The sequence below is a fragment of the Mercenaria mercenaria genome, chromosome 9, assembly GCF_021730395.1.
Source record: "Mercenaria mercenaria strain notata chromosome 9, MADL_Memer_1, whole genome shotgun sequence".
Taxonomy (NCBI): Eukaryota; Metazoa; Mollusca; class Bivalvia; order Venerida; family Veneridae; genus Mercenaria; species Mercenaria mercenaria.
In genome coordinates, this window is record NC_069369.1 from 72,503,225 (window position 1) to 72,531,169 (window position 27,945).

The 27,945-nt window shown below is 34.8% G+C and overlaps 1 protein-coding gene across 2 annotated transcripts; it reads left to right on the plus strand.

The window, feature by feature from the left end:
- The first annotated feature begins 5,308 nt into the window (after window positions 1-5,308).
- LOC123547446 (uroporphyrinogen-III synthase-like) lies at window positions 5,309-27,883 on the plus strand. Of its 2 annotated transcripts, none has more exons than XM_045334566.2 (9): window positions 5,309-5,427; window positions 10,999-11,128; window positions 12,881-13,037; window positions 13,436-13,519; window positions 14,217-14,291; window positions 17,344-17,427; window positions 19,209-19,294; window positions 21,068-21,163; window positions 27,510-27,883. In XM_045334566.2, the coding sequence occupies exons 2-9, from the start codon at window positions 11,036-11,038 to the stop codon at window positions 27,618-27,620; spliced, it is 786 nt and encodes a 261-aa protein (XP_045190501.2). In that variant the 5' UTR covers window positions 5,309-5,427; window positions 10,999-11,035; the 3' UTR covers window positions 27,621-27,883. The 2 variants fall into 2 exon arrangements, with proteins under 2 accessions (XP_045190501.2, XP_053407667.1); XM_053551692.1 differs by lacking the exon at window positions 5,309-5,427 and adding an exon at window positions 5,556-5,637.
- Window positions 27,884-27,945: the final 62 nt, after the last annotated feature.

The following is a 27,945-nucleotide window of genomic DNA, read 5'->3' on the forward strand; positions in this document are numbered from 1 at the left end:
AGAAGACATGGTCCATGGAGTTCAACCCGGACAAGTGTGAAGTCCTTAGAATCTTTAGAAAGAAAAATCCCGTGGTCTACCCCTACAAACTTCACAACATAGAGTTAAAAACTTGTGAGGCAGCTAAATACCTAGGCATAACCATTTCCAAAGATCTAAACTGGTCCAAACACATTGACAATATCACTTCCAAAGCAACTTCCACTCTTCGCTTCATACAACGGAATGTGAAAACTGACAATAAAAAGGTCAAAATTGCTGCCTATAACACCTATGTCCGCCCTCAACTCGAGTACTGTTCAAGCGTCTGGCATCCCTGGCAAAAAACCCTCACTAGCAAAGTCGAAAATGTCCAAAGGTCAGCTGCTAGGTACGTCATGTACGACTACAGTTACACCAGTAGTGTTACACAAATGCTGAAAACTTTAGAATGGAATACACTCCAATATAGAAGGTTACACAACTCATTAGTAATGTTTTATAAAATAAGGATCCAGACAGTTGCAGTCGATCAATCTCATCTTATTCCAACTAGAAACCTAAATTACTTAATCTCCATGTCTCACACTCAGTACTTTTCTAACTCCTACTTCCCAAGGACCATCCGTCTATGGAACTCCCTACCAACTTATGTTAAATCTAGCCCCAGTCTCGGTATCTTTAGAGAGAGGCTGGCGGTGGTCAGTATGTAATTCTATTGCCTCTGCCCCATTTTAACTGTAGCATACTGTCTTTTTTAGCTTTTATTATTTTAACATTGTAACATATCATTTCTTTAACAACTGTTTCTCTGACAGCGCCGCCCAGTGATAGTCGGAAATCGACGGTTGGGTGAAAGATGTAGATGTAGATGTAAGATACAGTAGCCTTTTTCCAGCTTTAACCACTTTCACAGTTAATTTGTCAACACTGTCCAGGGGCTCTTTTTAAACCAAACTTGCTTACAACTTTACATTAACCTTGTTTTCATCAGTAGGCGGAAAATTGAATTCAGGTTCAGAGACTGTGTTCATTTTGTGATTCATGAACATTTTTTTTGTCCTTTACTGACGTTCAAATTGTATGAATAAAAAATCAAGATACTTAGTCAAAATTTTAACCTAATAACGCCGCTTTTGTAAAGCAAAATTTCAAGTTAAATAAATTGCATCTGGCACAAACGCTCTGTCATAGCTGACGAGTTAAGTCTGTTATCGTGGTTTCTAACTGAAATTAAAATTTCAGAATTTGACAATATGCTAAACCTTCAGTTTAGACTTAAGCTTTGTTTCTACAGTCTAAGATAGTTATCTATCTAGTTATCTATGCTTTAAAACTATACTGAAAGAGATTGACTGAATAACTTAGAAGGTAAGGTTGTGAAAATACATTAAAGAGAAAAGAAATGTTGTTTTGTTGTTAATTCAAGCTGATGTGATTTCTTTAACCATTAAAAGAAGTGGGAGAATTTTTAGAATCGACTTAAAAACGAAAAAGTTATAAGCATTTAAAAATTTGAGAAAAATGGCTGCTATTTTGTTTCCATGGCAACAAAAATCAAAATGGCGGAATTATTAAATTCCGAGACACATATTTGAATTGTATTTACTTATTTCTGTAAAATAATTTCTTTATTTTTTCCAGCTATAATGAAAGAAATTAGAACGTTTTACATCTTATGCTCAAGAAACTTATAAAATGAATCTATTTAAAAACAAGGAAGAATATCCAACAGGTAAAGCCACGTTCCAAAAACGCAGCCTCCCCAAAGGCACACAAGAACAACACTCACACACACGCACACACACACACACACACACACACACACACAATAAACACACAAGGACAAAAGAAACAGTGGGACACCCCCTTGGAACGGTCAGTGGCAAAACCACCACTGGGGAGTTTAAACCGGTTTGTGGTGCACCTAACCTCACTAAAAGGTTTTTTGCCAAATAAATAATTCAGCAATGTGTAAATGACGTCATAAACACACAAAATGACCACCTCCATAATCAGCAAATTTCTTATATTCCAAACTGCTATATCTTTTTCAATAATGGTCTGATTTTAAAAATTCTTTCAGCGTTATAAAAAGCTTGAAGATGACATTGATATGAAATTAACTTATTGTCAAGCTTTCCTTGTCCTTTAATTCAGGAAGGGCCTAAATTGTCCACCAGTCTGCTAGTAGTATAGCTTATCATATATGTATCATCAGAATGATTTTCATGGACTGTAGGAGATAATGTAGTAGAGTGGGGATTAAGTCTGTAGCGTGTGGTGGGTCTCTAAAAATTAAAAAAAATATATATATACCTTAAGCTTTTCAACATAACCATTTTGATCAGATGCATTAATTGAGGCCCTGATATAGTTTTTAATATAAATAAATATAAACATCGCAAAAAAATGTGAATGAAATAATATATTTAAATACTTATCTATACTAAGTCTTGTTAACAGAATAAAACTGGAATGTTAAAATGTATTAATAAAAGTAAATGTAAAGTATATGGCCAGTTTTAAACATGCTTTTCTTTTTCTTTATCAAATCAAGGAAATAGAGCATAATAATACTTTACAGTTAGTGAAATTAATTTTCTGAAATTTCTGTTGGAAAACGGTACGAAGCACAAACAAATTAATTTTCTGATAATTGAAAACAAAACAAAAAAAAAAAGATTCAAAAAAATATCCGCCAAGATTGATTTAAAAATACAAAAATAAGGATGAATGATATTTATTCCAACCTCTGTTACAAACAGGGAACTTGGTCTTGATTGGGGTACAGCTGCCTACCTTTCATTAGAACACAAGTTCTCGTCAGTGCCATGTTCTTTCCTTTCATCTCAAAAATTAGCAAGACCATACGTTATGAGCCGATCGAAACTAGAGAAAGATATTTTATTCGAATTCGAACCCTTGTTATGACAGCATCTGGTGTTGAAATATGTGCTAACAGTCTAAGCAGCCTCAGATCACTGCCAAATAAAATTAATTTTGTCGCACCTAAGGACCGATTTAATAAACATTTATAACTTAAGAAGGATCATTAGGTATGCTAGTGATATCTGTAGCAGAAGATGGCAGGGGAATTACAGGTATATGGAGACGCCAACATTAAATTGCACCTAATGGATGTACGCACATTTTGAGCGTACAATATACTAGCAATGACAAATTTAGGGCTATGTTTAACATACAATAGTTAATTATGCTTCGTACATAATGCGGGGATTACTTCCTCTATAGCAAAGGTGCGCTTGGTCACCGAAAAGTTGTGTAACAACGCTGGTTTTTGCTAATACACACACATGTAACAGTCCATTTCCTATTGCACATGACCCCGGGAACACTTTTTTGCTCGTCGTTTTTTTTGTCTTGTCTAGGGATACGCAATTGCACTACAGTAGCCTTATTGTAGCTCATCTCGCTTAAATATAAAATAATATCCTTATGCAAAGCAATACTTGATAGTTGCCCATATTTCGTGGACTTTTTCGTCTTTTCATTGTTCTTTCACAGCAATGTTTTATCATGAAATTTTGTATTCATTTCCCTCATCGCCTTTAAATGAATTTCGTTTCTCTTATTGCCTTTGCAGTGAAAAATTTTGTGAAAAGTCTTGATCGAGTGTTTTTGTTGTCTTTAAATTTAATTTTTTCGGTCGCACGTCAGCGATGCAAACTTCCATCACGCTGCTAATATAAAGAAATTAAAAAAAAATTAAAACTTTGAAACATGTATCATTTATGTAGCACAAAACTATTAACTGTTCAAACACACTTTTTAATAATTATAATATGTTAATGATAAAATATCTTACATATCAAATAGTATAATGTTATTCTTTCAATAAATTCATAGATAAATTGTCGTACGGAAGTGCTATTTAATGATACAGTAATGTCAATGGAAAGATATGCTTATTTACATCCAAATAATAGCCAGCATACAACGACTGCAAACTAGAGTGAAAATATGTATCCACTAACAGACTTTACTCGTTGTATAATGACCCAACATCAAATGTGTTTATTCCATTTACAGTGAAAGCAGTAGTTGAACTCGATCCGATTAAAAAATAACATAAACCGAATATTTCGGTCACAAGATTAAATGTGACAATGTAAAAATCACAACATTTTAGTATTAAAATGGTTATTAAATATTAGTTGTCCAGTAAATCTGATAGGCTAAGCAAGAAAAGAACTTAAGGTTAATGGGTACCAAATTTAGTTAAAATTGCTAAAAATAGCATCGGTGTGCCGGTTTTAGTCGTGAGAATCAATGATGACGTTTATGCTTACCTAATATTAGCTATAGGTTTAACATTTTTCATAGTTACTTGAATGCGTTCGTACATCTCTAATCAAATATCGACTATATGCAAAATGGTCGCCTTGGTCTACCGAAAATGTTGGTGTATGACAGACGCTGGTTGTTTGCTAAATGGACACACACAGTGTAACAGTCCATATGTCCTATTGCACATGACCCCGGGAACCACTTTTTTGTTCGATCGTTTTTTCGTCGTTGGTCTAGGGATACGCAATTGCACTGACAGTAGCCTTATTGTAGCTCCAGTGCTCGCTTAAATATAAAAATAATATCCTTATTGCACTAAGCCCAATACCTTGAGTAGTTGTCCCATTATTTCAGTGGACGTATTTTCGTGCCGTTTTGCATTGTGTCTTGTCACAGCAATGTTTTATCAATGAAATTTGTGTATTCATTTCCCCTCATCGCCTTTTAAAATGAATTTCGTTTCTCCTTATTGCCTTTTGGCAGTGAAAAATTTTGTGAAAATGTCTTGATCGAGTGTTTTTATTGTCTTTAAATTTATTTTTTTTCTGGTCGCACGGTCAGGCGGAATGCAAACCTTCCATCACGCTGCTTAATTATAATTAGATATTTAAAAAAAAATTAAGAGACTTTGAAACATGTATCAGTTTTAATGTAGCACAAAACTATTAACTGTTCAAACAGCTACTTTTTAATAATTTATTAATATTGCTGTAATAGATGAAATTATATCTTTACATTATCAAAATGTATCATGTTTTCTTTCGATAAATAAATTCATAGATAAATTCCCGTCGTCGGAAGTGTGGCTTTAATGATAGCAGTAGATGTCATATTTAGGTAAAGATATAAGCTTTATTTAACATCGCATATAATCCAGCATACACCACGAGCTGCAAAGCTCTTAGAAGTGCGACAAACTAGGTATCCACTAACAGATCTTTACCTCGTGGTGTTATAATGCACCCACCCATGCAAAATGATTGTTTTTCACAATTTACTTGTGGAAAGCATGTATAGTTTGGGAAATGCTTCCGGATTCCGGATACTGTTCTAAAGAAAAGTCAACATGAAAACCGCAATATTTCGGTCAAAGATTAAATGGTGACAAATGTAGGGAAAAACACACACAAGTTTTAGGTAGTTGAAAATGGTTATAAATATTAGGTTGTTGCCAGTAAATTCTTAGGGCTGTAAGTCTAAAGAAAAAAAAGAACTGTAAGGTTAATGGGTTTACCCAATTTTATTTTTAGTATCAAAATGCTAAAAATAGCATCCGGTGTTGCCGGTTTTTCTTGTTCGTGTAGAATCAATGATGACGTTTATGCTTACCTACACTGACTTAGTTAGGTTTGACATTTTTCATAGACGGATATTTCTTGACATCGCCTATCAAAAATCATTGACAAAATGTTTCCTATGTCTTAGTGACACAACCAAGTAATTGGTGGCAACTTAACATATTTGAAATTTAAATGATGGTGGTGGGGGAATTCCAGACGTTTCACCCCCAAGACTTTTCCTCCCCAAGACATTTCACCCCCAAGACATTTCCTCCCAAGACTTTTCACCCCCAATTTTACAAACCCTAGGTCGAACCCAAAGAGTAGTTGTAGACGGCTGCACTTCTGACACCCTGCCTGTCCTGTCCGGTGTCCCTCAGGGATCCGTCCTAGGGCCCTGTCTCTTTCTGGCTTACATTAATGACCTACCAGATTCTATTAGAAGTAAGGCAAGACTGTTTGCAGATGATACCATAGTATACCTTACAGTCAAGTCCTCATCTGATGCCCAAACACTACAAAAAGATTTGTACGCCCTTGAAAAGTGGGAACAGGACTGGTCAATGGAATTCAATCCAGACAAGTGTGAGGTGCTGAGAATTACTCGCAAACGAAACCCTGTCATGTTTCCTTACACCCTGCATGACAAGGAACTGAAATCTACCGATACCGCTAAATACTTAGGTGTTACACTAACTAAAGACTTAAACTGGTCTGAACATATTAATACTATTTCCTCTAAAGCAAACAACTCTCTTAAATTCATCAAAAGAAATGTTCAGACAACAAACAAAAAGGTCAAAGAGAAAGCCTATAACACCTATGTCCGTCCACAACTTGAGTATTGCTCATCCATCTGGCACCCCTGGCAAAAGTCCCTCTCATACAAAGTCGAAAAAGTGCAAAGATCAGCTGCACGGTTTATCTTTAACGACTATAACTATACAAGCAGTGTAACCCAGATGATTAACACCCTAAACTGGCAAACTTTAGAACAACGGCGCATACAATCTTCTCTCATCTATTTTTACAAAATCCGAACAAATCATGTATGCGTCGATCATAACCATCTAACTCCGACCAGAAACCTGAACTACCTAATTCCACAGTCCTGTACTCAATACCACATGAATTCCTTCTTCCCCCGTACAATCAGACTATGGAATGGCCTTCCCCAATATGTACAGTCCAGCCCCAGCCTCAACATATTTGCTGAGCGGCTGGCCACTGTACATCTGCAGTAACTTCCTTCACTATGTTTTTTAACTTAGCACCTGTAGTAATTTTTATTCTTTGCACCTAATGAGTTTTCTCATTTTTAACACTGCCCAGACAAGCGCCTTCCAGTCATAATCGTTAATGATTGTTGGAAGTATCATGTAGATGTAGATGTAGACTTTTCACCCCCAATTTTTAATATAGTGAAAATTGGAAATATTTTGTTATTTGATATTTAAAATCTTTTTTATATATTTTTGTATAGGTTGTTAGGGCATTTATGAAGATAATTTGTTACTTTACGGACCATAATTCTATAAAATATACACTGAATTTAGGGTAACATACATGTAGTCAACTTAATCAATTGATCTTTTTAAATGTCAATTTGTTGAGACTTCTTAATGATGACTTTTTTTTCTATGTTATTCAAATGGATTCAAGTTGTAATTATGTGATATAATTTTAAAATATATGAGTAGATTTAGATTACAATAGTAGATGTAAATATTAACTAAGGGGTATAATTAGAGGGTATATGTTTATCCTTTAGTATAATAATGATAGCCCAACTGTGATAACATGTAATATGGGTATTATAAGTGCAATATGATGTGGAATTTATTTTTATGATATATTTTTATATATTTAACAATATATATAGTCTCAGGTAACTCAGTATTGAGTGGCAGCATTCGATATGTTTAATGTTATTATATGTAATACATGTATGTACTGTGATGTTATTTATGTATGCTCATTGCTGATGAGACTGAAATAAATAGATAAATAAACTAATATTACAATTTGAAAGTCATTCATTTCATTGTAGGTCAATATTTTAAACTCTTCATAGGTGTTGTGCTCAATCAACACCTTTTGATTGACAGAAATAGTCAATATTTTAAACTCTTCATAGGTGTTGTGATTTAATCAACACCTTTTGATTGACAGGAATAAGTGTTAAAATATAAATGGATTAACTGGCTAACCTGTAGTATATTAAACTTTAATTAATCTAAACCTTGACTGACCTTATGGAAATAAAAAAAAAACAACAAAATTATACTCATCACTCAAAAATGATGTTGCTTAAAAAATGAAACTAACTTTCAATATCTTGTCTAAGTTTATTTGCAAAATAAATGAATTTTGACAGATTCAGTAATTCCTTCCTATTTTCGTAGACATCAGATTATCAGATTTACAGAGTAGACCATCTACAGTAATATGGTTTTAAACATTTTCTTCGTAATTCTTTATATAACGGACATACAAGAAGAAAGTGATATTCATTTTCTAAAGAATTAAAATTACAAAATTTACATTTTATATCATTATGATCTGTGTTGTTATATCTACCTCTTTCTATTTCAAAATTATGTTATGATAATCTAAATCTACTAAGAGCAATTTAAAAATTTTTATCTTCAATTATATTAAAGTATTTTTCAAGATTAAAGGAATGTTTAAATCTACTATAAGAGAGTAATCGTTGAGAATTGTTAATGTTAGCATATCAAGTTATTCTCTGAAGATAAAGAATTACTGTTACTATCTTGACTTATCCATATATCCGACAATCCCAGGTTTTCTAACAGCATTTTTATTTGAAACGCCCAGTTTGAATTATTATATGTACAGTAATATTATTGTTTGCATCATACAACATATGATAAACTCTTTTTTGTAGTGAGTTTTCATTTGAATTCAGTAAACGGAACCAGTAGCTTACCATATAATACTAATTATTTATCTTTTTTTTCTTATTCTATTATACTTAGTACGCATGCTTGTAAAATTAATTCTATTTCCCTCATTTTTGTCTTTCACATGTATTTCTTCCTCTCTTGAAATTATTTTTTGCTATATATGTAACAAGATTCATCAAACCACTTTGACTTATTAGATAATCGAGAATTTGTTATTATTTCAATTTATTGATATAACTTGAACATGTACAGTTTATCATTATAAGGACAAAATATACTAAAACATGCAAGAGAATGCTGCCAATTAATTAACAGTTGATAGACTTAATTTATCTTACAAAAACTAACAATTTAGTTGTCGACAACAAACGATGCGCAATATAAACAATTTTAATATAACATTTTTTCCACAATAGATTTATTGCTTATTTCCTATACAAAATCAGCATAATATTTGGACAAAATTAATTTAAGTCCGAAAATCACCAAACTTTGTTTGAATCAGCCAAATCATTAATCTTCTAACACTTGATTGACTTATATAATTTATTTTTTCACAATATAACAAACAAGACAAATGGGTCAATTTTTTATTCAATCTTATTTTTTACCATTGATAATTTATTGTACAAAATTTGGAAATATTTATATATTTCTATACTATGATGTAAATTATTTGATAGCGGCTTTAAGCAATGTATTTTTTTTATGTCACGACACTGTTAATTGATAGCAAACTTTCAAACCTTGAACAACAAGGCTAATTTTAACATCAATAAAATATTTTACTTTGTAGTTATTATTATCAAATGTAATTTTATTTTTTTCAATCACTGAACTTCAAACAAAGGGATTAAAATATTTTTTAGTTTTGTAATTATTATCAAAAGTACCTTTAATCATTAAAGTCACATTTTCAATCGTTGAACAAACAAATGGTTTAAAAGATAACCTTGTAAATAACTTATGTTTAAAAGTTTATGGTCATCTCTACTAACAAACATCATAATTTATTTTTTTTTAATGTATTAACCTAATTATAATACATATGAAATTTTCATAACTATACAACCCCCTCCCTCCAAAAAAAACCATTATAATCATATTTAATATTATAATAACAAATAGGGGGTGAAAAGTCTTCATATGCTATAAAACACCAGACTTTTCACCCCCAGATTGGGGGTGAAAAGTCTTGGGAGGAAAAGTCTTGGGAGGAACAGTCTTGGGGGTGAAACGTCTGACACCCGTGGTGGCGTTAGTCAAAATAATTCGATGTTCAGATTCAATCTGAGATTGTTTTATATTTGTGACTGGCCATCTTCGTAATTTGGATATTTATATTTGATAATTTTAACATAAATCAATGAGGAATTCAATCCCCATTTGATTGATGTAAGTTTTATTTGAATATATGGCCAATTTATGAAGTAATCGGCATTTAAACCTTTAGCATGTAAAGCGTCGGCAGTGATGGAAATTTCATTGGAAATTGCTTCAACTATTTTGGTCTTTTGAGTGTTTGAATCCGAAGCAAGTGGGGATATTGCCCATATGAAAAAATTATCTCAATATTTCCGAGGATCGTGTCAAATTAGTTGGACTAGTGGTGGGGTGGAAGGCATAAATCACTGATATTAGGGGTATTGGTTGTACAACCATTTAATGCATAATATTATGTAACCACCAATAACTACTGTTGTTAAGAAGAAGGAACTCTGTTTGATGTGTGTCTTCGGTACTTTTTTTGTGATTAAAGATAATAAAATTGGTAGTTCTGGCTAACACATAACTTAACTGACGCAGTTTTTTATTTTCTGATGGTCACGTTCAGAGATCCATAACAGCATATTAAAAAAATATGTATCATTAATATTGATTTTATGTCACTGAGTTCTTATTTTAAAAAACAGATGTAACTTTAATATAGATTTTAATTCACTGAACTCTGTAGCCCAATACTTATTACATTTTTTTTCTACTTTTAATAATAAGTAATTTAGTAATTTATTTTTTCTAACATCATGGTATTTAATAATGATCTCAATTAGTGTATTATTTGTAAATGATACAATATTATGCCAAAATATTCAGTTTGATTATGATCTATATTACTGTAACCTGCGTAACTTAGGTAACCAGGTTACCTATAAAGCAAAGGGTCTATCTCTACCCTGGCCTGCAGCTGGCATCACTATGCTCCCCTGGAGCTGTTATTCTTTAAACAAAAATGTCTGTTTTTTTACACTTCGAATGGAAAGGTCACTGCATAAAACATTTATGTAAGAGCCTGTTTTATGAACTTTTAGAGGGACTAGGTACTGTTATTGTAACAGAGGTATCTACCAGGTACTGTACTGCACCCTAATGGGTAGTGTCACAGAGCCAGACTAACAGGCTTCCATCTTTGTTGCAACTATAGATTTTTATCAAATTATAAAGTAAGCCGTCCTTTACAGTTCATGAAACCATTTTTATCATGTATGATTTTCTTACAGGGAAAATAGAATGGTTTGTTTGTAAAACACTGTTGATATGTCAACCAATGTGGAAGAAGTAAGCCTTCCTAAGAAAACTGTGCTTTTATTCAGGGCACCAAAGGAAGGTGAAACTGATCTGTTTGAAAAGGTACAGATTTAATATGCTTTTCTGTTTTAATGATGTGAAGTATATATTTTGCCAGTTTTACAATCTGGGTCTTGAACTTTTCTAAATTATTCAATATCTTTAACAGTTGAGTAACTTCATATCATTAAAATGAATACATGACCTTTACTGGTATATATAAACTGCTTTTTTATTTCATTAATTAAATCTTTCTTTTTAGCTTCACTGATGAGAAAAGTTGTTTGAAATACTTTGAGATTTAACATTAAGTATTCTTCACTGAAGGATATCTGGTTATGTAGCTGTCTTAAAATTAAAGTTTGAATATTGTGCCATTTTTAGCTCGACTATACGAAGTATAAGGAGAGCTATCCTACTCGCCCCGGTGTCGGCGTCTTTCCGCGTCCCCACCTTGGTTAAAGTTTTGGTGCACTTTCTCTTTTTTCAACTTATCTCTGTAATTACTTGATGGATTTGATTCAAACTTGAAATACTTATTCCTCATCATCATCCACATCATCTGACATAAGGGCCATAACTATGACACCAATATTTCATGAATTATCCCCCCTTTTCACTTAGATTTTCAGGTTAAAGTTTTATGCACTTTCACTCTATCTCTGTTATTACTGAATGGATCTGATTCAAACTTAAACAATTGTTCAGCATCATTACCCTTATCATATGACACAAGGTGCATAACTCTGGGACCAATATTTCATGAATTATTTCCCCTTTTTACTTAGAATTTTAGGTTAAAGTTGTGATGCACTTTCACTCTGTCTCTGTTATTACTGAATGGATTTGATTCAAACTTAAAATAGTTGTTCAGCATCATCACCCACACCATATGACGCAAGGTGCATAACTCTGGCACCAATTTTTCATTAATTATTCCCCCTTTTTACTTAGAATTTTAGGTTAAAGTTTTGATGCACTTTCACTCTGTCTCTGTTATTACTGAATGGATTTGATTTAAACTTAAAATAGTTGTTCAACATCATCACCCACACATTATGACACAAGCTGCATAACTCTGGCACCAATATTTAATGAATCATGCCGCTTTTTGCTTAGGATATACTTATATAGTGTTTTGATACATTTTATCTTTACCTCTCTTATTACTTTAAGTTGATATTTTTGACATAGACTCAGGCTATTGTGCAATATATTCATCCACAATTGGAGTCATTAAACACTCCAATGACAGCTCTAGTTTCCTCAGATGTGCCCAGTTTCACTATCCAGCATCGAAAGAGTCGAGCGCGCTGTCTCCTGTGACAGCTCTTGTTAGTTATTTGTCAAACACATTCTTGCATACTAGACTCTGCCAAAGTTTGTCTGAGGGCTATGTTGAACTTCTGTTAAATGAGAATGGTCAGGCAAGATACCATGCATATTTTTCTGAAATTCTGAGTTGTTTGTCAACAAAACATTACTCTTAAATGCCAAAGATAATTGTAAATTTTAATGTAAAGTAATACTTAAGGTAATGGACTCATGTTGACCCTTGGTGGAGATAATTATAACTTTTAATGTTGTCTTACACTTATGGTGATAGAAAAGTAATGATAATTGGCAGTTTCCATAAGATTACCTATTGTCGTTACACAGTTCAGCATTCTTCGATGTAAATGTTGCTCAAGGCACACATGACTTTCTGTAAAAAACGGAGAATGCTGTATTTGCATATGGAGTGTACATAATTTGCATTTTGTCACCATGGGTCAATATCCATACACAAAGATTTATGATATTTTCTACTTTCAGGAGTTGCTTAAACACAGCTACAAGCCATTCAGTATACCTGTCCTAGAATTCAACTATATCAACATTGATAAACTGTCAGAATGTCTTAGCCAATACAGGGATTATTCGGCTGTAGTATTTACAAGTCAGAGAGCTGTGGAGGCAGCTGTGCTCAGTGGTAATATTTTCAGCTGTCAGAACTTTCTTATTTATTGCTCAGCAGGGCTGTAGCGAAGGGCCAAATTTCACTAAGGCTGATTAGAAGATGTTTTGTGTCATGGTTCTTGGGGTAAATTGACACAAATTTTTGTAAAGATTGTCCCCCTCCTGCTGATGGGGGTGGGGGGGTGGTTGGAGGACTTGCCCAAAGATATATTCATAAAGTTAACTACTTGCAAAAGGATATAGCGTCCAATGTTTTCACATTCTGGAAAATATTTGGCCATATATATTTTGAGTATTCTATCTCACAAACCAGTTCTAATTTTGGAATCATCAAACTTTAAGCCTCACAAAAATATCTGATTTTATAGTAAGATATCATACAGTCTTTCAACTGGCTGTGTTTTACTTCAGGTAAAAGAACTACAGGGGCAGGAGAAGAGACGAGCTATAGTGATCTCACCTGTTATGTGGTAGGAGGAAGCACCGGCAAAGCTGGTAAAGTTTAATGAATGTTTAGCTCGACTATTGGACTCGCTCGTGCATCGGTGTCACAATTTGGTTAAGGTTTTGTAAGTAAGCTGGTATCTCAGTATCCACTTGTGGGAATGGATCAAAACTTCAAACACTTATTCACTGTGATTAATTGACTTACATTGCACAGGTTCCATAACTCTATTTTGCTTTTTTACAAAATTATGCCCCTTTTTTCAACTCAGCAGTTTATGTATTGGGGCACAATGTAAGATTTGATCCGATATTAAATTCTTTACCTCCATAAATTAGTATTAACTTGTTCACAGAAGATAACTGATAACTTCTCTAGGATGACGAGCAACTTCAGGTACACAGTTTTCTCGCAAGTCATCATATTCCTGATGAAATAGTGGTCATATATTCTCCCAACTATGGAACAGTACATGGGCAGTCAGAACATTTGCACTGATTTTCATATGAAGCATCAAGTGGGAGTAGTAGTGTTATGATGAAGTCATCTGATGTATGCTATAAATACAGAACTTAAGGCTTTGGATTTTTGTATATGCAAGGGGAGTACTTGAATAAACTTCAATTAATTAAAAAAAAATAACTGAAGTTTATCTAGAATAAATTACAGCACAAATTTTGTATTTGAATATACCTTAATGCAATTTTACAGTAAAATATTGTTTTACTTTATATTCTAACAAATTAGCCAAAGAAGCGGGATTCTGCCTAGAGAACTGTGATGCTGGAAATGCAGAAAAATTAGCTGATTATATTATTCAAGGTAAGGTTACTAAACAATATATACTAGTATCCTAGTTTCCAGCAGATAAACTACTAGAAATTTGGATTTAATGTTGCACCGACACAATTATAGGTCATACGGCAACATTCCAGCTTTGATGGTGGAGGAAGACCCCAGGCGCCCGCCCCTCTGTGCATTATTTCATCACAGGCGGGCACCTGGGTAGAACCACCGACCTTCGTAAACCAGCTGGATGGGTTCCTCACATCAAGAATTCAATGCCCAGAGTGAGGCTTGGATCCACATCGGTGTGGGGCGAGTGATTTGAAGTCGGGGATCCTAACCACTCGACCACGGAGGCCCCTGGTGTATAAGAACTGAAATATAGAAGGGATTTTGTCCACCTCGGGCAAATTGAGCAACGTGGATTTTGTTCAGGGAGACTTGGTCCTTCATTCTTACTGTGCTGTTAATTACATTACTGTACTTTTAATCAGATAAGCTGTTACTAGTAGCTTATTACAACTAAAATAATGAATCTCTTGCAATGGGATCCATTTATTTTTAGCTCACCTGTCACATAGTGACAGGATGAGGTTTTGTGATTGCCCTGCGTCCGTTGTCCGTCCGTCGTCCATCCACAATTTCTTGTGAACATGATAGAGACCACATTTTGCAACCGATTTTAATCAAACTTGCACATAACTTATATTGACATAATATCTCGGTTCCTTTTGAAAACTGGTCAGATCCCTTCATGGGTTCCAGAGCTATGGCCCCTTAAAGGGCCAAAATTTGCCATTTTGGCTTGTGAACACGGTAGAGACCACATTTTGCAATAGATTTTAATCAGACTTGCACACAACTTTTATTGGCATAATATCTTGGTTCTTTTTGAAAACTGGCCAGATCCCTTCATGGGTTCTAGAGTTATGGCCCCTTAAAGGGCCAAAATTTGCTATTTTGGCTTTTGCAGCCATGTAGAAACTTCTGTTATGGTTTGATTTGATACAATCTTGCAGAATATCTTCGACAACAATAGATCTTGGATTCCATGATGAATCTATCAGATCCAGTCATAGGTTCTGGAGTTACATCCCTTGAGTGATGCCTGAAAGAGCCAAAATTTGTTAATTAGCTCGACTATTCATAGAATAGTAGAGCTATTGGACTCCCCCATGCGTCGGCATCCGCATCGGCGTCTGCGTCCCGATTTGGTTAAGTTTTTGTATGTAAGCTGGTATCTCAGCAACCACTTGTGGGAATGGATTGAAACTTCACACACTTATTCACTGTGATAAACTGACTTACATTGCACAGGTTCCATAACTCTGTTTTGCTTTTTTACAAAATTATGCCCCTTTTTTGACTTAGAAATTTTTGGTTAAGGTTTTGTATGTAAGCTGGTATCTCAGTACTCACTAATGGGAATGGATTGAAGCTTCACACACTTGTTCACTGTCATGATCTGACATGCACAAAGCAGGTCCCATAACTTTATTTTGCTTTTTTACAAAATTATGCCCCTTTTTCAACATAGAAATTTTTGGTTAAGTTTTTGTATGTAAGCTGTTATCTCAGTATCCACTAATGGGAAAGGATTGAAACTTCACACACTTGTTCACTGTCATGATATGACGTGCTGTGCAAAGGGTCAATAACTCAACTTTGCATTTTACAAAATTATGCCCCTTTTTCAACTTAGGAGTTTTTAAGTTAAATTCTTATATGTAAGCTGGTATCTCAGTACCCACTAATGGGAATGGATTGAAACTTCATACACTTGTCCACTGTCATGAGCTGATAAGCACTATGCAGGTTCCATAACCCTAGTTTACTTTTTTACTAAATTATGCCCCTTTTTCGACTTTCTTATTCATTCAAGCGACAAGGCTGTTAAATAGTCGAGCGTTGCTGTCCTCCGACAGCTCTTGTTTTTACCTTGTGAACACGATAGAAGTGACATTTTACATTCGATTTTAACCACACCTACACTCAACTGAACTCACAATAAGATCTTGGCTCCTTTCAAAAACCGGCTACATTCCTTCATGGATTCTAGAGTTACTGGCCCTGAAAGGGGCAAAGTTTTATATTCTGGCCATTTCAGCCATATAGAGGTTTCATTTATGCTTTCATTTGATACAAACTTGCACAAAATGTTTATCATGATGATCTCTAGGCCAAGATTGAAACTGGGTCATGAGGGGTCAAAAACTAGGTCACCAGATCAAATCAACGGAAAAGTTTGTTAACATTCTAGAGGCCATATTTTAGACCCTATCTTCATGAAACTTGGTCAGAATGTTTATCTTGATGATTCCTATGCCAAGTACCAAACTGGGTCATATGGGTTAAAAACTAGGTCACCCAATGAAATCAAAAGGAAAAGCTTGTAAACACTGTTGAGGTCATATTTATGACCCTATCTCCATGATCTCCATGAAACTTTGTAAGAATGTTTATCTTGATGATTCCTAGGACAAGATTGAAACTGGGTCATGTTGGGTCAGAAACTAGGTCACCACTGAAATCAGAGGAAAAGCTTTTTTAACACTTTAGAGGCCACATTTATGACCCTATCTTCATGAAACTTGGTCAGAATGTTTATCTTGATGACTCTTAGGCCTAGTTTAACAGGTGAGCGATATAGGGTCATCATGACCCTCTTGTTCTATATTTTAAGAAAATTGTTTTGAGCAAAGTGTTGCAAAGTTAGTCGGCTACCTCTATACTTTTCAGCTTTGATGTTGAATACAAGTATCATTTTATGATGGCCCTCATGTTTAAAATGGGAGGTAATCTGCTAGGTATCTGCTATGGTAGTAATCTGTAGATGGATAGGAAATCAAAATTTTGCCCAGGAGAGTCTTTCTCCACTGATCTATGATTGTGTTTGTGTGACATCAAAACAAACAATAAAAAAATGAAAAAAGTGACAAAAGAAGTTGGTTCAAATATTTATCTAGTATATCTTTCAAAAACCCTTTTAAAAGATCATGTTAATGGTGTTAGGAATCAAGTGATAGATTTAGTTTTGTGCCGTAATTGTAGTTCTTGATGTTACTATATTATCATATTTTTAATGCAGAGGCAAAATCTAGACAGAAGCCCATACTTTATCCTTGTGGGAACATCAGAAAGGACACATTGTCAAAGAAGTTAAAGGAAACAGGTAAACAGTTCCTTATGAAACTGGCATTAAATTTGTCACTATTACAGGCCCATGATGCCGTTAATTTAAATATGCAGCACAAAAGATATGTGTGCACCAGAAGTTTTGTATTACCTTGTTTTAATTTCCATGTATCTTATACCAGTTAGGTGTTTATATTTTCTCACAGATTTAGAACTATATTTCCAGCAAGTTGTATTGATTTATGAAAACAGTTTTGAAGTCTGTAAAGTACGTAGACAAGCCCTAGAAATTTTATATGAAATGGAAGATATTTAGCTGTACATGATATCCTACTCATATAATATCTGGTTACCATACTGACTTATGGTCTTTGATATTTTATAATTGTATTGTAAAATTATTTAATTTTGAGGTTTTATCAAAAACAACTGTTTCATATGGATTTGAATTCATGAAATCAACTTCCAAAGATAGAATAAATGAAAATTTCACTTGTTCATTTAATTTAATGAAAGCCATGAAAATTAATCCCCATGAATATTAAAGATTTTACAGTCTCTGTTTTGATATTGTGATAAACCTGAAGGCACGCCCCTTTAAAGCATATATAAAGCATGTAACAAGGTAACTCAGAATAGCATCAGATTGAGTTGAAGCACTTTCGTACTCCAGAAGGGAGGCATATGGAAATAGAACTGTCTGTTAGTTATACCCCCACAAAACGAAGTTTGGGAGGGTATATAGGAGTGAGCTTGTCGGTCGGTTGATCCGTTGGTTTTCATTGTTTCCGGACAATAACTCATGAAAGGCTTGACAGATTTAAGTAATTTTTGGTACACAGGTGTAACATAAAATACAGGTCAAGTTTGACTTTGAGGTCAGTAGGTCAAAGATCAAGGTCACAATGACCCGGAACAGTTAAACGGTTTCCGGATGATAACTTGAGAATGCTTGGGCCTAGGTTAATAAATTTTGGTACACAGGTGTAACATCATAAAATACAGGTCAAGTTCAGCTTTAAAATCAGTAGGTCAGAGGTCAAGGTCACAATGACCCGGAACAGTTAAACGGTTTCCAGATGATAACTCGAGAACACTTGGGCCAAGGATCATGAAAATCAATAGTGAGGTTGGTCATGACCAGCAGATGACACCTATTGATTTTGAGGTCAATAGGTCAAGGTCACAGTGACCCGGAGTAGTTAAACTGTTTCCGTATGATAACTTGAGAACGCTTGGGCCTAGGATCCTGAAAGTTGATAGGATGATTGGTCATGACCAGCAGATGACCCCTATTGATTTTGAGTCAAAGGTCAAGGTCCGTATTGTGGGGGTATAATTTGTCACTCCTGTGACAGCTCTAGTTTGTCTACTTGTCTTAAATTTTTTGCGCCATGGCTATTACTTCTAAACATTTCAAGAGATTCAGCATGAAGTAACATTCTTCACTTACTCATGACACCTTTTGTTGATGTTTTTCTTTCTATTTACCATTTATCAGCATGTGAATAATATATTCTTTTAAATTGCTGTAACAAATGATATTTCTATAATACATTGTATTTTGATATTTCATGATTTATTTGAGAACTAAATAACATTGTGGATTTTGTTGTTGTGTAAGTGCACGGAACTGAAAATCAATAAAGATAAAAACAAGTAAGTTCCAATTTGATTTATCTTTAGATTTTATAGATAAAGGACTTTATGTTCCTGTGCAAGTAGACATTTTGGCTGAAACCTTGAAATTTAATGCATTTTTTTAATGATATTATGCAGCATTAATTGTATGAAACTTGTATGTTTTCGAAATTGTAGGGTTCAGCTTGACTGAAATTGAAGTCTATGAGACAGTGAAAAACAAGAGTATAAAAACCAAAGTAGAAGAATTACTACAGCAGCAAGTATGTTAGTACCAGAGGTTTTAAGTAAAACATAAATATCATATTTTTATGACATATGAGCCATGTCATGAGAAAACCAACATAGTGCATTTGCGACCAGCATGGATGCAGACCAGCCTGCGCATCCGCGCAGTCTGGTCAGGATCCATGCTGTTCGCTAACAGTTTCTCTAATTACAATAGGCTTTGAAAGCGACCAACATGGATCCTGACCAGACTGGGCAGATGCGCAGGCTGGTCTGGATCCATGCTGGTCGCAAAGACAGTATGATGGTTTTCTCATGGCGTGGCTCATATGCTGGTTCATACAGTTGTTTACTTTGAAATCAATAATTTTTGTGGACGATTAATTTTCCTGAAGTTTGTGCTTGCATCAGTCCACGAAAATAAAATCCCAACAGACAAAATTCCTGTTCATTGTATCAGCAGTATCTGAAATTCACGGATTCCAGTCCCCACCAAATCACCGTTTTGGACAAAACCACGCAATTCCGTCCCCGGGAAATTAAATGATTTCACAGTTTATGAAACAAATGAATGGCAAACAATAAAAAGCCATTCTCAGACTGCAAAACCTGATATTTGATAAATTTAGTTGCTGTAGAAATCTGGAGGTTATTAAAGTTTTCTTCAGGGATATTAACTGAGCCTTGTTTTCTGCAACATGCTTTGTGTGTGGTCGTTTTGGGAAATTGCTACTATTATTCAAGAAAGATTATTCTAAGTATAATGCCTGAATGCAATAGATTTATCTCACAGCGCTTGTCTCCCACTAGTCATATTTTTCTTTATTTCTGCTGGTTTAACTGCATTATTTTTCTTTATGTTAATCTTTCAGAAATGGCAGAAATTTCAATAATAATCTGGTCAAAGAAATAATATATATCTGTCAGTAGTTACATATCCTTTTTCGAGTGCATAAATAAAGGAATATTTATGTATCATCAAATGTGTAACTTGAAATCTTGTACTCAGTTTAAACAATATTTAATTATTTAATCCCACCTATAGGGGAGACATATTGTTTTTGCCTCCGCAGTTTGTCCATCCATCCGTCTTTCCATCCGCATTAAGCTTGTCTGGCTTTCACAGGTCAAACTGCTGGCCGGATTTCGACAAAACTTCATAGGATTGATCAGTGCCAATCCTAGTTGTGCATATCGCCGGCACGTTTTGCTTAGCTGCAAAGAATGGCTGCAAGGGCTAAAAATAGAAAAATATTATCCGGCTTACACAGGTCAAACTGCTGGCCGGATTTTGATGAAAATTCACAGGAGTCATCAGTACCAAGACTATTTGTGCATATTGCTGACATGTTTGCTGCACAAAATGGCAGAGCTAAAGATAGAAAAATCTTGTCCAGCTTTCACAGGTCAAACTGCTGGCTGGATGTTGACGAAACTACACAGGAGTGATCAGTACCAACCCTAGTTGTGCATATCGCTAGCACGTTCTGCTTTGCTGCACATAATGGCCACCAGAGCTTAAAATAGAAAAATCTTGTTTGGCTTTCACAGGCCAAACTGCTGGACAGATTTTGACGAAACTTCACAGGAGTTATCAGTACCAAGCCTAGTTTTGTATATTGCCGACATGTTCCGCTTCACTGCACAAAATGGCCGCCAGAGCTAAAGGTATACATAGGGTGGAGACATGTTTTTGTGACAAAAACACCTTTTAGTTCAATATATGCATATACACATAACGTGAAATATTTTCAGTGAAACAATAATGATTATCTAGACTAAACAAAATGTAACTATCTCAATTTTAGGGACTTCCAGATTATATGGTGTACTTTAGTCCATCAGGTGTACAGTATACAGAAGATATTATTTCCTCGGGGCTTCTACCTGTTAATCAAGTTAAGGTAAGATTGTATTTATTACACATACTTTATAAAATATTATTTTATCTTTTCTGTATTTTTAGCTCACCAGAGCCAAAGGCTCAGGGTGAGCTATTAGGATCAGTCACCGTCCGGCGTCCGTTGTCCGTCATCCGTAAACTTTTACTTTAAAAAACATCTTCTCATAAACCGCTAGGCTAATTTCATCCATACTTCACAGGAATGTTCCTTTGGTGAAGCTCTACAAAAATTATTCAAAGAATTGAATTCCATGAAGAACTCTGGTTGCCATGGCAACAGAAAGGAAAAACTTTAAAAATCTTCTTCTAAAAAACCAGAAGCCCTAGAGCTTAGATATTTGGTGTGAAGCATTGCCTAGTGGACCTCTACCAAGTTTGTTCAAATCATGACCCCAGGGTCAAAAATGACCCCGACCCAGGGGTCACTTGATTTTACATAGGAAAATCTTTAAAAAATCTTCTTCTCAAAAACCAGAAGCCCTAGAGCTTAGATATTTGACATGTAGCATTGCCTAGTGGACCTCTACCAAGTTGTTCAAATCATGACCCCGGGGTCAAAACTGACCCCGCCCCAGGGGTCACTTGATTTTACATAGGAAAATCTTCAAAAATTTTCTAAAAACAAACCAGAAGGCCTAGAGCTTAGATATTTCACATGTAGCATTGCCTAGTGGACCTCTACAAAATTTGTTCAAATCATGACCCCAGGGGTCAAAATTGACCCCACCCCAGGGGTCACTTGATTTTACATAGGAAAATCTTCAAAAATTTTCTAAAAATAAACCAGAAGGGCTAGATCTTAGATATTTTAAGTGTTGCATTGCCTAGTGGACCGCTACAAAATTTATTCAAATCAAGACCCCTGGGGCCAAAATTGACCCTGCCCCAGGGGTCACTTGATTTTACATAGGAAAATCTTCAAAAAATTTCTAAAAATAAACCAGAAGGCCTAGTTCTTAGATATTTGACATGTAGCATTGCCTGATAGACTTCTACAAAATTTGTTCAAATCATGACCCCTGGGGCTGGGTCAAATTGACCCCGCCCCATTGGGTTACTTGATTGTACATAGAAAAATCTTCAAAATTTTCTAAAAATAAACCAGAAAGCCTAGAGCTAAGATATTTGACATGTAGCATTGCCTAGTGGACCTCTACAAAATTTGTTCAAATCTTGACCCCCACTAGGGTCAAATTGACCCAGCCCCAGGGGTTACTTGATAGTACATAGGGAAATCTTCATAAATTTGCTAAAAATAAACCAGAAGGCCTAGATCTTAGATATTTGATATGTAACATTGCCTAGCAGACTTCTACAAACTTTGTGCGAATCATGACCCCCCGGGGTAAAATTGGCCCCACCCCAGGGGTTACTTGATTGTACATCGGAAAATCTTTCAAAAATTTTCTAAAAATCATCGGTTGACATTTGAAACATGTAGCTCATATTACTCAGAAGAGCGATCCAGGGTCATCTGACATTATGACCCTCTTGTTGTCATCTATACTTTAAATGCTATAATTGATTGTACTGCTTAGAAATGTGTTTTCATATTTGCATTTTTAGCTCACCTGAGCAATGCTCAGGTGAGTTTTTGTGATCGCTCAATGTCCGGCGTCCATCGTCTGTTTGTCAACATTTAGCTTGTGTATGCGATAGAGGCTGTATTCTTCAACTGATCTTCATGAAATTTGGTCAGAATGATTGCCTTGATGAAATCTAGGCCGGGTTCGAAAATGGGTCATCTGGGGTCAAAAACTAGGTCACTAGGTCAAATCAAAGACAAACCTTGTGTATGCGATAGAGGTTGTATTTTTCAATTAATCTTCATGAATATTGGTCAGAATGATAGCCTTGATGAAATCTAGGCCGAGTTCGAAAATGGGTCATCTCGGATCAAAAACTAGGTCACTAGGTCAAATCAAAGAAAAACCTTGTGTATGCGATAGAGGCTGTACTTTTAAATTAATCTTCATGATATTGGTCAGAATGATAACCTGGCGTCCATCGTCTGTCGTCTGTCGTCTGTTTGTCAACATTTAGCTTGTGTATGCGATAGAGGCTGTATTCTTCAACTGATCTTCATGAAATTTGGTCAGAATGATTGCCTTGATGAAATCTACGCCGATTTCGAAAATGGTTCATCTGGGTTCAAAAACTAGGTCACTAGGTCAAATCAAAGAAAAACCTTGTGTATGCGATAGAGGCTGTATTTTTCAATTGATCTTCATGAGTATTGGTCAGAATGATTGCCTTGATGAAATCTAGGCCGAGTTCGAAAATGGGTCATCTCGGGTTAAAAAGTAGGTCATTAGGTCAAATCAAATAAAAACTTTGTGTATGCGATAGAGGCTATATTTTTCAATTGATCTTCATGAAGTTAAGTCAGAATAATTGTCCTGATGAAATCTAGGTCAGGTTCGAATATGGGTTATCTTGGGTCAAAAAGTAGGTCACTAGGTCAAATCAAAGGAAAACCTTGTGTATGTGATAGAGGCTGTATTTTTCAATTGATCTTCATGCAATTTGGTCAGAATGATTGCCTTGATGAAATCTAGGTTGAGGTTGATTATGTTTCATCTTGGGTCAAAAAGTAGGTCACTAGGTTAAATCAAAGAAAAACCTCGTGCATGTGATAGAGGCTGTATTTTTCAACTGATCTTCATGAAATTTTGTCAGAATGAATGCCTTGATGAAATCTAGGTCAGGTTCTAGTATTGGTCATCTGGATTCAAAAACTAGGTCACTAGGTCAAATCAAGGCAAAACCTTGCATATGCAATAGGGGCTGCATTTTACACTGGATTTTCATGAAGTTTAGGCAGAGTGGTTGCCTTGATGAAATCTAGGTCAAGATCGAATATGGGTTGTCTAGGGTCAAAAACTAGGTCATTAGGTCAAATCAAAGAAAAACCTTGTGTATGCGATAGAGGCTGTATTTTTCAATTGATCTTCATGAAATTTGGTCAGAATGATAGCCTTGATGAAATCTAGGTCAGGTTCGAATATTATCATCTTGGGTCAAAAACTAGGTCAAATCAAAGAAAATACTTGTTTATACTCAAGGTTTTTGCTCCAATTTTAATGATAATTGGTCAGAATATTTTTTCCATGAAATCAATAGGTCAAACATGTTTATACTGTTATGGTGAGTTATGGTGTGTTTTTCAGGTGAGCGACCTAGGGCCATCTTGGCCCTCTTGTTGTAATTTTGAGAGATTGAATTTTTCAGCGTGACTGTATGAATAATATGGAGAGCTAAGTTACTTGCCTCAATATTGACGTCTGCCTCAGTTTTCTTTTCCACAGCTTACTAATAGTTAAAGTTTTTATGTACTTTCACTATATTTGTGTTGTTCCTTAATGTTTTATTCTAAGTTAAAATAGTTATTCCACACCATCACCCACATTATATGACATATGGGCATTAGCATTGACGGCAGTATTTCATGAATTGTGCCCCCATTTTACATAGAATTTCAGTTTAATATTTTGATGCACTTTCACGCCGTCTCTCTTTACTAAATGGTTTTGATTCAGACTTAAAACAGTTGTTCCACATCACCAATATCATATGACACTAATGGCCATAACTCTAGCACCAGTATTTCATGAAATATGCCCCCTTTTGACTTAGAAATTCAGGTTAAGGTTTTGATGCACTTGCGTTTTATCTCAGTTATTACTTAATGCATTAGAATTAAACTTAATATAGTTGTCATATATCATCACTGACATCATATCACACAAGCTCTGTAACTTCGTCTCAAATATTTCATGTTATATCACCACTTTTACTTCCAAATTTCAGTTTAAATCTTTTATGCACTTTAACTTTTTCTTTTGTTACCACGATGAATTTGATTCAAACTTAAGAAATTTGTTCCACATTATCACGCGCATCAAAGGACACATGATGCATTACTGTGACAGAAATTATGTCAGTTTTATGCTTAGAAATTCTGCTCACTATTTTAATGTACTTTCACTCTGTCTCTATTTTTTACTAAATTGATTTGACTGTAACTTAAACTGTTGTCAGTGTCATTAATCATATCAGTGATAGCTCTAGTTTCCTTAGATATGCCATGTTTCACCATCAGGCATCAAAAGAGTCGAGTAAGCTATCCCTTATGACAGCTCTTGTTTATTGTTATCTTTATTGGCTGTATTTTCCTTTACAGTCAAACTTCATTTGCTGAAACTCGATGGGATCAGCAAAATTTGTTTGAGTTATCAGTAGTTAGAGCCATTGAAAAGTATACATTAGAAATATATTTTGCTGTGACCTGACGATGAGTATGAGCAAAGGGTGGTATACAAATTATCTGAGTACAAGTGCGCAAAGTTTGACTGTATTTCAGGGAAATTTGCTTTTATTTGTTTGTACAGCTGAGACATATGCTTAAATATTTGTATTCTTAAAATATAGGGGAGCGGTGGTCTAATGGGTAAGGTGTCGGCCGCTCAATCCAGGGGTCATGGGTTTGAGCCCCACTGGGGTCACGACCATTATTTCTCATATAATACCAGTACAGGTTTATCCAGGAAGCGGACTCGCGAGTTGTTCCAATAAGCTTGAAGCTTTCATCACAATCCAGCTGAAACAACTTAGTATAAACTAAACTAAAATATAGTGTTTAGAGATTCACTTTACAGGCCTCGACCTTAACTTTTTTCAGCAGTTGCCAGCAGGTCCACCAACTGCTAAAATCTAGTAGACCGGCTCAGACTTTAGTGGACCTCCAATTCTATCACATAAATTGTGATGTTGTAGACGTCATAACTTCATATGACTCAAAGAAACAGTATTTATTTCTAAAATAATTAAAAATGAAGACTGTAGCAATCTGTTATCCCGAAAATAATTCTTTTGAAAAGTGTCCCAAAATATGGACAGAATAATCATCATCCACCCGACCCGTGTTGAAAATGAAAAAAAAAAAACATTAACAATTATTGGTAATTATTCTGTTGATAAACTAGGTAATTGGCCTTATTTTCATTATCAATTAACACCTCTCAAAGAGCTAAATGAAGTGTGTCGGTAATATTATGGCATCTGAAGTGGAGATCAAAGCGGTATAGTTGCCCGAGATTGTCATGGCATTACGTCATTTTTTCGCGCCATGTGACACATCACTGTCTGATCGTAGTTTCTCGATTCCATAAATTGTTGAGAAGAAATCAATAAAAAAGTTTTTTCTTTATTTTTTTAAAAGCGAATGTGCAATATCCCGAATAAACTGACATGTAAATGTGTTACACCGTGAACGATGATAGTGGATATCCTACCTCTGTGACTTATTTGCCCTAAAGGAATTTACATTATTGTTTGAGAAGAATATCTAACAAAGTGTTGTGTCAAAAAGTACATGTACAAAGAATCATTTAAAACTTACTAAAAACCGCAACGACATCATACTGCTTTATTTTAAAACCGCATTTCTATTTACGTTCACGAGGTCACGTAACCTATTCTGCCGCGCTAACAGAAATCTGTTTGCCAAAAATCGTTTTACTCCATCTATTTAAATTGCTGCCGCTTTTTCATTATTTAAGATTTTTTAATTGTGTTTTTTGTACTTTCTGGTCAAAAGTCTGAATTTTATTACCATAATATGTACCGTTTATTTACTTTAAGAAATAAATAAATAATCAAGATCGCGCTGTTTGAAATTTTACAAAACATTATATGAAAATTTGATCGTTTTTAAAGAATTTTGCCTACATTCCTGTCGATATCTTATTTAAATTGTTATAGAATTCAAACTGTATTAGTTCTCAAGCGGTGTTGAAAATTTGAAGCGATTATATTAAAAAATGAATGCACTACGCGCGTTTTTTTTTGTGTCAAAAGTAACCGCGATGTAAATTAGATATTACGATAGGGCGCACGTGGAATGGAAAATTACCAACATGACGTTTTGATATTTTTACGATTCGCGGGTAAATTCCAGTCAACCCAGGTAATTTTGCCCGATGTAATTTCTCAATTTGGTAAAGTTACCACGTAAAAACCACTCGCCCGATCGGTGGAGTAGTCCATTCGTGCTATCCCGACTTTAACTCGCCAATGCTTATAACTGTAAAATGCAGTACTTAAGGCAAAATCAACTAACTTTCGTTTTGTGAATTCGCCGATATGGGTACGATTTTTTCCTCTTATTTTTCACTTTTAAGGGTTTTATTTTATTTTCGGACCATGACTGAAAATTGGTTGACCGTCAGTCTACCCAACTTTTGATAGTTAGTGGACCTGCCAATATTTTGGTTGCGTCGGTCCAACGGTCCACCGCTAAGGTCGAGGCCTGCTTTATTGTTCTTCATTGTGACATTGTATTTCAGGTTGTTGCAATAGGACCAACAACGGAGAAGGAACTGAGGGGACAGGGCATTCCTGTTTATGGTGTTGCTAGTACCCCAAATCCTGAAGGACTTCTACAAGCTTTGTCCTAACAGCAATCTTAGACAAATCTTTAGTTTTATTAAATTTTAATATTTTATTATTTTTATTGAATTGTTACTTGTTATAGATAATTTATTTTATTTTTGATGTGATGTGATTTTATGATGAATTTTAGTTAGTGTTACCTGACCTTAGATGTACATCACAATTACAGAATTTTCCAAAACAGCAATATGTATAAAATATCAAAATAAAACAGTCAGTATTATTGAAGTCAGTAGTATTTAAATAAACTGGAAATTCTTTATAGCTATTTTACTGGACATTTGTTATCTATTCTAGTTTACCAACACAGATATCATTTGGTTGAATAAC